The 12,941-nt window shown below is 44.5% G+C and overlaps 1 protein-coding gene across 1 annotated transcript in view; it reads left to right on the plus strand.

Moving 5' to 3' along the window:
- Positions 1 to 12,941, plus strand: part of rapgefl1 (Rap guanine nucleotide exchange factor (GEF)-like 1) — a 93,197-nt gene that overhangs the window by 46,510 nt on the left and 33,746 nt on the right. The window contains exons 4-6 of the mRNA XM_052038376.1: positions 2,269 to 2,314; positions 3,600 to 3,758; positions 11,652 to 11,749. Of these exons, the coding sequence (XP_051894336.1) occupies positions 2,269 to 2,314; positions 3,600 to 3,758; positions 11,652 to 11,749 (303 nt within the window). The remainder of the gene's footprint in view (positions 1 to 2,268; positions 2,315 to 3,599; positions 3,759 to 11,651; positions 11,750 to 12,941) is intronic.

Genomic DNA, 12,941 nt, shown 5'->3' on the forward strand with positions numbered 1-12,941 from the left:
CCATCTCTTGAATCATTTTGGTCAATCTCTTCTGTACCCTCTCCAGAGCCTAAATATCTGCCCATAAGTGTGTTGCCTTGAACTGGACGTAAACCGGTTGGGGCATAACCTGTGTTTTATAAAGATTCATCATGACCTCCTTGCACTTGTTCTCTATGCCTCTATTTATAGAGCCCAGGATCTTGGATAATTTTGAACTAGTTTCTCAACTTGCTCTGCTACTTTCAACAAACTACACGCATGTACCCCAGACAACTTTGTTCTTGCACTTGTTTTAGAACTGTGCCCTCAACTTTATATTGCCTGTTCCCATTCTTCCTGCCACTTCACATTTCTCAGCATTACATTTCTACCTGCCCATTCCATCAGCCTGCCAAAATCTCTTTTAGACTGTTACACCATCTCACAGTTTATTACACTCCCAAGTCTTGTGCTAATTGCAGATTTAGAAATTGTGCCCTGTGCCCCCAAGTTCAGATCATAAATACGTAACAAGGAAAGCAGCAGTACTAGTGCTGACCTCCTGAGTAATTCGCTATACACTTAACTTGCAAATGACCACTCTTACTTCCTATTAATTGGACAATTTTCTTTCCACACTGTGTGACACTGTCCTTTATTCCATTACTTTTAGTCTTGATGACAGACCTGTTGTGTGGCAACTTGTCCAATGTCTTTTGGAAATCCATATATACCACATCAACCACATTGCCCTAATTGACCCTCCTCGTTACTGTATCAATTAAAAACTCTATCAAATTTATTGAGGTGAAATTTTAACAAATCCATGTTGGCTTTCTCTAATCAATTTAAACTTGTCCAAGTCACCGCTACTTCTGTTTCTGATTATCGTGTCTGGAACTTTCCCCAGCACTAAGATTAAGTTGACTAGTCTGTAAATTGCAGGGTTTATCCCAACACCTATTTTTGAACAAGGGTTTAACATTTACAATTTTCTCCCTCGCTTCCCTGAGCAACCGAAGATTGGATCAGGTGATGCACTTTAAGTGCATCAGGCCCTTCAAGTACGTCCTCTTAAACAATTTTTAGCCATCCAGAATATCAAAGTATTCCTTTGTTGAGACTTCAGCAGCATCTTCTTCCTCGGAGATGAATGATGTTTCGTACATCAATCATTCCTCTGCCTCCATGAGTAAATTTTCATTGTGGTCTTGATTGGCCCAGTCTCTCCTTTTATATGCCCCTTGCTCACAATGTTGTGCCGAAGTAATTAAGCTAATGATGCCTAATCACACAAATCCCTTCTGCCTACGCATGATCCATATCCCTCCATTCTCTGCACATTCATGTGCCTATCTAACAGCTTCTTAAACACCTCTATCATACCTACCTCCACCACCACCCCTGTCAACACATTCCAGGTGCTCACTGCTCTGTGTAAAATAAAAAATAGCTTTCACCTTCTCAACTTAAGTGCATGCCCTCTAGTATTAGACATTTTGACCCTGGTGAAAAATATACCAGCTGTCTGCTCATCTATGCCTTTAATAATTTTATAAATTTCTGTCAGGTCTCCCCTCAGCCTCCAATGCTCCAGAGAAAACAATCCAAGTTTGTCCAACCTCTCTCATAGCACATCCCCTCTAATCCATGCCGCATCCTGGTAAACCTCTTCTGCACCCTCTCCAAAGCATTTCCCCCTTGAGTTTTATGGCAGATGAGAGAGTCTTTGCTCAGTGCCTCAATGCCTGCTTCAAGCCCACGGCGGCAGAGTATAGTAGCATCCATGGTCTTAGGCACTCTTGATTGCCTGTTGCATATTCTGTTAATAACCCTCCAGGGTCATTATGTCCTTCCTGAGGAGTGGTGGCCAGAACTGTTCACAGTGCTCTGCTGAGGGATAACAGGGTTTTGCATTGCTGTGGCAGAACTTCAAATTCCTTGCAGGTTAGGCCTCTGGATAAAAAGTCCATTTCATTAGTTTTGTTAGCCCCTTGTCCTTGACATTTTAATGACCTGTGCACATGTTCTCCCACTGCTTTCAGTTGTTCACCATCTAGTATGTTAGCCTCAGGGATTAGGCATTGCCTGATCCAGTGTCAGAGCCAAATGAAGTCTCTAGCTGTTTGGTGAACTGATCAGAAAATCCAACCAATGTCTGCAGATTACTAATTTCATGCAGATGAGACTTGGTGATTCATTTCTAGTGAGCTTCGGGCCACTATCTATGAGCCTTTCCAAGCCTCCAGTGTGGCTATAAATCTCTCATTCACCAACTCCTCCTGACACCACACACCCCTGCCATAGTGCAGCTCTCAGTCCACAAGCAGACTCGCATGTGAGCGGCTCGACGGTGAGAGGGAGCAGCAAAGCCCAATCCAACCACAAACACTTTCCAAAGGAGTGGTGCTCAGTAGACATTTCAGCATGACCACCCTCTTCTCTGCAATCAGTTCAACAAAGGTTGGCATGATGTCAGGAACCCTTTAGCATTTCAAGGTCATGCACTTCCCCACTGAGTACATCTGTACTGTTGCTTCCATTAACCTGGGTAATCCTCGATGATCAGACAGGTCCATTGATGAGTAGGATCCAAGGAATGCCAAATGAGAGCAATGCTAATCCTAATCAGCCTCTCTAACCCAAACCTCTCTCATTCTTTCCTGCACTAAATACCACTCCAGTCATGTGGTAGCAACGTTGCTGTGGCTGCCAGACTCCACATTCCTTGAATGACGATCTGTTGCTGTATGAAATGCCTCAGCAGGGCAGCTTGCACTAACACAGGATGTTGCAGGCAATCTGGGGATTTCGATTCCTTGCAGAGATGTCTTCCATTTGAGGAGGAAGATTATTAGGATGCTTCTGAGCCCAGGGGTTTAATGTATTGTTTGATGGGGAACTCGGAATAACAGGGGTCCTGTTGAGACAAAAGAGACTGCAAATGCTGGTCGTGACCCGAAACATCGACATACACCTTTTGCCTCCGCAGATGCTGCTTGACCCACTGAGTTCTTCCATGGTTCTGTTTTTTGGTCCTGTGAGTTTTTCAGGCTGAAGCTCAACACCCTTAGAATGAAGTAAGGGAATAAGATCACCAACAATTCCCCATTCACAATCTCCATCCAGCATAAGCAAGTGCATTTGTGTCTCATGGAAAGAGGATAAGTTTGGGCTTAACTATAACCGCTTCACTCCTTCCCCCTCTCCCATCTCTAAGACTCGTGTGGTGGAGGACCCAGGTACTAGAAGCAACAACACACCCAACGAACAGATTTCACCAGAGTTGGTGTCTTCAGGAGAGAAAGGCAATTAGGGAATGGGTGAATAGATTTCAGGAGACCGTGTTATAATCTAACACTGATCAATGCGCTGAGGACTCTGCCCTTAATTTTGTAATGAGGTTTAACCTATTAAATCATGTTTCTGGTTCAATCATTAAGAAATTCAGTGCACAAATCTTACAACATAATAAAAGATGCCATCACAATTTCTCATTGTATCATCAATAACAACATGCATTGATATAGCATCTTTAACATGGAAAATATGCAATTATTTTAATTTTTCCTAATGCTCTTTCAATTGAGCTATGACTGGATTGCCTTTCAAGATGTGAAAGCTGTTCTCCTTAACAGTGTGTTACGTACTGTACAAGTGTGTCTGAGAGAGCTGAAAACTGTAACGAGGCTTACCCGGAACTGAAGAAGCAAAAGGTTCTGAAGATCACGGTCGATTGGGCAGAGAAATGCAAGGATCTTCTTCTCGAAGATGAAAAGGCTGTAAAGTTGCTCAAGGTAGGTGGCTGTCTCGATTTGTTCATATAAAATATGAATCTTGTATCTCAATGATTGCACATTTATCATAACTGCAGCTAAAAAGTCCATAAAACAAATGATAGAAACACTTGGTCCATGTCTGTAGAGAGAAATAGAGTTAATACTGTCATCTTTCAGAAATGAATACGCCCTACTTAGCTCTTTAATTCATTTGCTGGAAGTAATGGCTCATATTTTAGTTTGGAGGCTAATTCTGTGTGGAAAGTGTGTTTGGGATTGGGGAGGATGAGGATTTGAAATCCAGATGTGTGCATTTCTGAAATGTCCTGCCTTGTTTCCCAGTCACCTATACTTAAGAATGGAATGGCTTGATGTGAAGACAGTCAGCTACATTATAATATTTAAATGACCAACTGCATTTTATGAGGAGATTGGCCACTCAGCACACTTACATTAAAACAGAGGCAAACAGCTCAGAGGCAGTGTTGGTTCCAGTTCCAGATTTTGTGCACTTTGACTCCTAACACAACCACAACCTCCCATTTTTGAGAGTTAGTATCCAACTCAATGTAGCTTAATTCCTCATCTTGATATCATCTTGTTACATTAGACACTATTGCTATAATAGGGAATCCCTGTCCCTCTGTGTAAACAGGGAATCCATGTGTCTTTATAAATTGTGAGAATTCTATTATAAATATTATAAATATCACAAACTCAAATGGTTTTGGGGCCAACTCCACTGTGTGCACTCTCTGATCTACAGGCTGTTCCCAGGGACACACACTGAGACAAATATCAAGTGCTGCTGGAAGATCATCAACTGGGTGAAAGACGCACTTTGATCTGCCCGAAGCTTGTTGGTCTTCCAGCACAACGAGATGTCTGTACGGGAGTGCTGCTGACTGGCACAGTCCAGGCTAAAGGAGTGCGTGCCAAGAGATGCACTGAAGCTTAATGCAGCCAACACAAAGGCTTGTGCAGTCTAAGGTCCTGCCACTACTAGACATTGAACCTTGTGTAAAAAGCCTCTCAAGCACTTGATGAATGTATCACCCAAAGAGTCCACAAGAGTGACAATGGTGCCTTGTACAATGAATGTGTTAACACTACAAAGATATAGACCCAATAACACTATGAATATAAAGAAAGCCATGCACTGTTTTTGTATTTCTTGTATGTATTTCTTTATGAGTAAAGTTTATTTTTGAAGTTAAAAAGAAAACTCCATGGCTATGCACAAGACAGGACTTGGCTGTGATAGTGTCCATGACCCTGTCACTTGCTGCCAAGACTTGAGACTGTAAAATGGTACCTTGGGGACTGCAGATATACATGGGAAACCCCCCAGCAGCACTCAGCAATGTCAGGCAATAGAGGGAGAAGAGGATTGGGAAGAAAATTCAAAAAACAGATGATGGTAATCTGAAATAAAAACAGAAAATGTTAGAAATACATATATCATCCTCCATAATTTCTACCACTTTCAACATGATGACACCATCAGGCACACCTTCCTCTCCCCTCCCCTTTCAGCATTTCAAGGACCTGTTCCATTCATAGCTCCCCGGTTCACTCTTCTATCTCCACCAGCACTCACTCCTCTTCTCACAGCACCTTCCCCTGATGCGGCTGGAGTTACAACACCTGCCCTTCCCACCATCCAGTTATCTGTGGGGAGAGAGACAGAGAGAACGATTTGTGTCAGTCTAGCCAGAGTTTTATAGAGCTGCAACCTTACCTGTCGGCTCTTGAACTCAATACCCCAACTAGTGAAGGCCAACACACCACACGCCTTCTTAACAACCCTATCAACCTGTGCGGCAACCTTGAGGGATCCATGGATGTGGACCCCAAGATCCCTCTGTTCCTCCACACTGTTAAGAATCTTGCCATTAACCTTGTATTCTGCCTTCAAATTCAATCTTACAAAGTGTATCACTTTACACTTTTCCGGGTTGAACTTTATCTGCGACTTCTCAGCCCAGCTCTGCATCCTATCAATGTCCTGTTGTAATCCTACAGCAACCTTCCATGCTATCCACAACACCACCAACCTTCATGTCATCTGCAAACTTACTAACCCACCCTTCCACATCCACAGTTCACACTTTTCCAGGTTGAACTCCATGTTGAAGGTGATAGAACTTATGGAGGATGATCCATTGAAAGTGAAGGCTGATGGAATAGAAAGAAAGAGCAAGGTGAACCCCGGCTCTGCTCTGGTCTGAAGGAGAGGCAGTAAGAGTTGTAGTGAGGAAAATGGAAATAGATGCTTCTGAGAGCCCAGTTACCTATGGCAGAGAAAGGTTTACCATTGCTAAAGACAAAGAATACATCATGAAAGCACTAGTATTGAAAGTATCATCATGAGAACATTTACAATGGAGTGAAAAAGAACTGGTGATTGGACTGGAGTCCTTACAAGAAGCAGGGTGGGAGGAGCTATTGATAAAATAGCTGTGGGAGTCCATGGCCATTAATGGATGTTGATTGCTAACCCATCCCCTGAGAAGGAGATACAAAAGTCGAGGAAAGAAAGAGTCAGACATAGACTGTGTGAAAGTGGGAGCGAGGAGGATATTGGTGGCAAAGCCAATGGAACCTTCGAGGACTGTACAAGAGCAGGAAGCAGCACCAATAGTCATCAATGTACTGGCAAAAGAGATGAGAGAGACGGCCAGAGGAAGACTGAAACAAGGGTTGTTCCACATACCCTGCAGTAAGACCCACATGGTTTGCTACCACTACACCTTTGACATGGAGCAAGTGAGTAGAGTTAAAGCAGAAGTTGTTCAATGCAAGAAGGCACGGTAGTGTAGCGGTTAGCGTAACACTTTACAGCGCCAGCGACCTGGCTTCAAATCTGGCCACTGTCCGTAAGGAGTTTGTACATTCTCCCCGTGTCTGTGTGGGTTTCCTCCAGGTGCTCCGGTTTCCTCCCACATTCCAAAGACATACAGGTTAGGAAGTTGTGGGCATGCTATGTTGGCGCCAGAAGCGTGGCGACACTTGCGGGCTGCCCCCAGAACACTACGCGAAAAGATGCATTTCACTGTGTTTTGATGTACATGTGACTAATAAAGATATGGTATCTTATCTTAATTTAGCCAAGGAAAGGAGGATGGTGGGTGATGACAGTGGGAGAAAAATCACTTTATTTGACTGAATTATTGCCTGGAAATTCAGTCACATGACACTTCCTTTCCCAGTTTAAGTGGCTGCAGATGGATTTTCCTTAGATGAAACACAGTCATTACTATTTCCAGCTCATTTCATACTGAAACAACAATTTATCTGAGCACTTCTTTGTGTGATCTCCTCTTGCATGCTTGAGGGGTTTCACACACTCATTGTGTCTATCTTTATATCCTTCTCCATGTTGTGCTGCTTTTGGAGCATCGCAGAAGAGTTGAGACCCCAGCACGGCACTGATTGGAAGGGCTATGGTTCATTTGGTCCATGCCCATCCCCACTTCACACTGGCCCCTCCCCGCTCTTTCACCTGAATTAACCCCCAGCCCCCCTAGCCAAGGCCCCAACCTTCCATTCTTGCTCCTGCTTCCAATAATGCTCCCAACAATTCCCTTGTTCCCAACTTAACTCCTGACTTTCCCTCCCTCCCAAGGCCTAGACTTGCAGTGGATTCCCCAATCTCCCCAATCTCCCCACCACTCCTTCTCCCCAAACACCCTATCCTCATATCCCTGTTCATCACAACCCCCCCCCCCCCTCCCTGGTCCTGATCTTTCCAGCAAGCCCCAAGTACCCCCAATCCCCAAGAACAGAACACTTGCAGTCACCTACCCAACCCCAAGCCCTGATCCTCCAAGTACCATTGCCTGCACTCAGCATCCCTCAACTCCCTGCTCCCAGTATAAATCCCGGCTGGCACCCTTTATCAATGATAATGTCCCAGGGCCTACTGACGTTGGTCCAAATCCAAAATACTGCTGCAACCATCTTGCTCACCCACTTGGGTCCACTAGGATTTCTAGGCCATGTTTAGACACAACCGGCTGTGTTTGCTGTATTGAAATTTGCAAGGTTTTTATTGAGGTAAATTTTATGTCTTATAATTAGCACATTCCTTGGTAATGCACTTAGTAAGTAGAGTGTGATGCAACTTCTTTATTATTTTATAAAGATTGACCTGTTCCCTTAAGTCCACAACTCCGACTGCAGTTAGGTAAACATAGACCTGGTTCACCCAGAATTTATTTGCCTGTTTAGAGTGAACTTTGAAATATGACTGTTTAATGTTCAGGAGTATCCAGCATTATTGTTTAGATGTAATGGCTATAATAAATTCAAGTGCAGAGTTCCATTGCTCTGGTTTTCCAAACCAAGAGGGGCCCAAAACCAAGAGGTAGCAAGGTAGTGTATCGCTTTACAGCGCCAGCGACCTGGGTTCAATTCCGGCCACTGTCTGTAAGGAGTTTGTACGTTCTCCCCGTGTCTGCGTGGGTTTCCTCCGGGTGCTCTGGTTTCCTCCCACATTCCAAAGACATACAGGTTAGGAAGTTGTGGGCATGATATTTTGGCGCCAGAAGCATGGCGACGCTTGTGGGCTGCCCCTAGAACTCTACACAAAAGATGTATTTCACTGTGTGTTTCAATGTATATGTGACTAATAAAGATATCTTATCCTAAAATAGACGTACATGTTAGAACTAAAGCCTAGAGTGGTGTACAGCTTCCATTGCACTGACAACTTTGCTACTGCAGCCTCCTACAAAGCATGTAATCCATGAGCAAGCTGTCGGTGGTGGGATGTAAGGCCCCGTCTTCTGACACCTTGTGCTTTCAAGGGCATTTCCTACTCTTTCCAAATCTTAGAATTACGGCATAAAAAACAGGCCCTTTGGCCCAACTTATCCATGCTGACCAAGTTGCCTAACTGAGCAAGTCTTCAATTGAACAGGGACATTCTGAAACTTTTTTTTCCATTACGTTTCCAGAACTTTTAAATAAATGTATAATTAATTTGAAACATAAGTGTACATTGAAATAAAGAAAGATATACAAAAGGCTTAAGACTTGCCTTTTGAATGAAGTTTAGTGATCCCATTGAATGGGGCCATGCTGGTTGTGTCAGCTCCAGCAGGAGTGATGTTGAGGGGCTAGATACAAAGTGCACCCAGCTCTTCCGCTCAGCAATTTATGGTAAGTCCAGGGGCATGATGAGAGGTGAGAGGGCAGGCATGGTAGTGTAGCAGTTAGTGTAACGCTTTACAGCACCAGCGACCCAGGTTCAATTCTGGCCACTGTCTGTAAGGAGTTTGTACATTCTCCCTGTGTTTGCATGGGTTTCTTCTGGGTGCTCCGGTTTCCTCTCACATTCCAAAGACGTATAGGTTAGGAAGCTGTGGGCGTGCTATGTTAGCACAGGAAGCGTGGCGACACTTGTGGGCTGCCCCCAGAACACTACACAAAAAGATGCATTTCACTGTGTGTTTCGATTTACATGTGACTAATAAAGATATCTTATATGGCAGCTTTGACTTCCCACATGTTCACTGCATCTGCACTGAAGTGTGAGGCTCAGAAGTCCAGTGTGTGCAGTGCATCCTATTATAAACTGTCGCCCAGGTGTCAACAGGTTTTGACCATAATCATAGGCCCATAATCTCAGAGAAACTAGCGACAGTGGTAACTCTTCACTGACTAAGCAATCCAACTACTGTCTTTAATGCATCAGCAACAACTTGCATTTAGATAGTACTTGCTTTCCAACTACATCTGACTACCTGTGAGCAGTTTGCAAAGGGGGGGATTGAACAGGACGTGAGGACAGAAAATACTCAGTGGGAAGCTGTTGAATGGGGTTTGAGGGCCTCCAGGACCATGTGTGGTCAGAACCAAGGGTTAACGACTGGAAGTTAGGCATATGATGATGAGAGAGGGACACGCGCACTTTCTTACTGTCATACACTCTCTCCCTCTCCTTTTAGTCTCTCACCCCGCGCCCCCCTCCACACACACAGACTTTCTTTCTTACCTTTTTACACACACACTTTCTATCCCCTTTTAACACACACACGCACACACACACACTTTCTCTCTCTTTCCTTTTTATATACACACACACACACACACACACAGACACACACACACAGAGAACCCACAGAACTAACAGTGGGGAGAGCAAGATACAAGGAAGAATGAGAGTTATGTGCTTTACCGACTGCCAGTGGATGTCACTGTGGATGAGTGGAAAACAGGCAGGGACCTTGGAGTTGTGGATCAGGAACTATAATGACTGGAAGCTGTAAACTGAGACCACTTCCCTCAATCTCGTGGAAGCTGAAGAACCTGGCAGACATTGTAATGATATTCTGGATGAGGCAAATGAAAACTGCCAAACTGTTGCTCCACTCAGTTTTGCTGTCTGCGGTTTCAGTGTTATCAGGACCACACAGACCCCAGGATGTTCAGAACTTGCCTGTTAACACATCCCCCGCACAGATCTTTCTGTGCTGTCAGTAACTGGCAGCGTCAGTCTCGTGAGACTTGCAGCCAGTTCGAGTTGCACAGTCCTGGCTCGAATGGAAACTGTCTGGTTCTTGGTACTTAGAGAAACCGCAGTTGGCCAGTTGTTGATAAGTTGGAAGTGTGACAGACCAGGCTGCACAACTGCCCCGGTGCTGTAGCAAGATCTACACACTGCTGCTCCCTGCAGGGAAGTTGGGCATGCGGTCTGACGGAATTAACAGCAGTCTCTATCTGCTCACTGCTGCCAGGGAGATGGGCAGGCACAGTAGCGTAGCGGTTAGCGTAATGCTATTACAGCGCCAGAGCACTGAGGAGTGCGAGGAACAAAGGGATCTGGGAGTTCAGATACATAATTCCTTGAAAGTGGCGTCACAGGTAGACAGGGTTGTAAAGAAGGCTTTTGGCATCCTGGCATTCATAAATCAAAGTATTGAGTATAGGAGGAAAAAGCAGAGCAGTGATAGGTAGAAAAAAGAGGAGTGATAGGTGGACAAAACCCTGCCCTGCCTCCCCTCCTTTGTCCACCTATCACTGCTCTGCTTTTCCCCTCTATATAATGGGCTTCACCTTTCCCTATCTTCAGTCCTGAAGAAGGGTCCTGACCCGAAACGTTGACCGCCTGCTTTTCTCCATGGATACTGCCTGGCCTGCTGGGTTCCTCCAGCATCATCGTGTTTTTTTATCAGCTATTTAAGACTGAGATAAGAAGAGGTTTGAATACTCAATATTCCAATTGGGAATCCTTGGAACTTTCTGTCCTAGAAAGCTGTTGGGCACTTAATTGATGAGTTTGTTCAAGAATCTGCAGATATTTCAGACAGGAAGCAATTCAAGGGACAAATAGACCAGAGTGGATGAGGCACAAGGTGTGTGGACCAGACTCAAAGGGCTGAATAACCCATTCCAGCTCCTATTTCTTATGTTGTTAAAATTACTGCTTTCTCTTCACAAGGACAAAATCCAATATTTTGCAAAGACAGGTTTGCTGTTACTTTGAAACAAGTAGTGGGTTATATCCACTATAACCAAACAGTTCAAAAAAAGTACGTGCAAGTCCTCCCCAGTTTACAACAGAGTTCTGTTACTCAGAACTGTTTGTAACTGTAAGTCGTAAATGCGGCCGCCCAGCAATAAATAATTGTAGGCCAACCAAGGGCAACGTGTAGTTAAGCCCGGGCGTTTAACTCAACCATTCAGATTCCTCTGCAAGATGCAATGATATTGTCGCAAACCGAATTCCCACCCGGTAGAAGATGTCTGCAGCCCCGCGACAGTGGGCAAATCTATCCCGTCGGTCTTCCTACCCTCATTTGTGTGTCAGGGATGTCCATAAGTGGAGCTTTCATAACCTGGGCAGGACCTGCAGATAAAAATCTATTTATTTATTTACATGTCTATTTATTTTGAATTAAATAGGACCTGAATACTATTGCCAGAAAGGACCTGCATCTCTATCCGAATCTGAATGAAGAGATCTCAAGGCTTCAGCAAATGGTGGAATCAGTGGAATACAGGTCAGGAGTGAAACTGTAACTACAGATAGAATATGAAGAATCAAATGAATCAGAAGTGCAAAGCTGCTTTGGAGAGAAATCTGGGACAATTGAAAATGAAGGAATCTTGCATGTTCCCTGATTTTTTTTCTTCTTTGTCTTCTTCACCACCTTCCCCTCAGGGTGAGAAGGAATTGCTTTTGTTCCCTTCTACAGTGGCTGCTGAGGCCAGACTGGTAGACTCTGGCACAATTGAGGCAGGAGGTGCTTCATAGGACAAGTGGATGGGTAGTTGGGGAAAACGTGTGCTTCTTCTGCCATTTATGTGGGGCTTCTGTGTCCTCCCTTGCCATTTTGGGCCAAGAGTTCCCATGAGTAGGTGGGGATGTTGCACATTAACCTTATCCATATTTCCAATATTGGAGCTTATGTGCTGTTGTGTGCTGGAGGGTATTAAAAAGTTCATTAATTGGAAGGTATTAAAACATTCACATCCCACAGGGGAGTCGCTGAGACACCAGACCAGCTCATTCTTGATGTCTAAACCCATCCAAAGAAGGTGTTGCTCCTTCGGTGTGCCCTTCTTGAAGAAGATGCACCCACTGTTCTTCGAGCCGGCCATCTCCTGCCCATTCTGTTTCACTCATGGTCTGGCATGATCTTTGCCTGATCTCTGGTAATGACCTCTTTCCTTGATGCACAGAGAGTTTGAGTTAGGGCAAAATCTTCTGCAACTGTGATGGACGGCACAGCCAAATAGCCTGAATCAATTCCCATTGAGGTGCAATCTCTAATTCTCAAGCTTCCATTGTGGGTGTTGAGTTTGTGTCTAGGCCTCTGTATTACCTGTACAGTGACAATTAGCACACCACCGTACCCCCAAACATTCTCTTTGAACTCGCAGCTTGTTAACTATGTGAAAATTTGGAGGTGGGCGATAAAAGGTGGGACGTCTCCACGTCCATAGATCCCTCAAGGTTACCACACAGATCGATAGGGTTGTTAAGAAGGCTTATGGTGATGTGGCCTTCATTAGTCGGGGTATTGAGTTCAAGAGCCGCGAGGTGATGTTGCAGCTCTATGGAACTCTGGTTGGACCACACTTGGAGTATTATGTTCAGTTCAGGTCGCATCATTATAGGAAGGATGTGGAAGCTTTGGAGAGGGTGCAGAGGAGATTGACCAGGATGCTGCCTGGATTGGAGAGCATGTC

This window comes from Pristis pectinata, chromosome 25 (genome assembly GCF_009764475.1).
Source record: "Pristis pectinata isolate sPriPec2 chromosome 25, sPriPec2.1.pri, whole genome shotgun sequence".
Classification (NCBI taxonomy): domain Eukaryota; kingdom Metazoa; phylum Chordata; class Chondrichthyes; order Rhinopristiformes; family Pristidae; genus Pristis; species Pristis pectinata.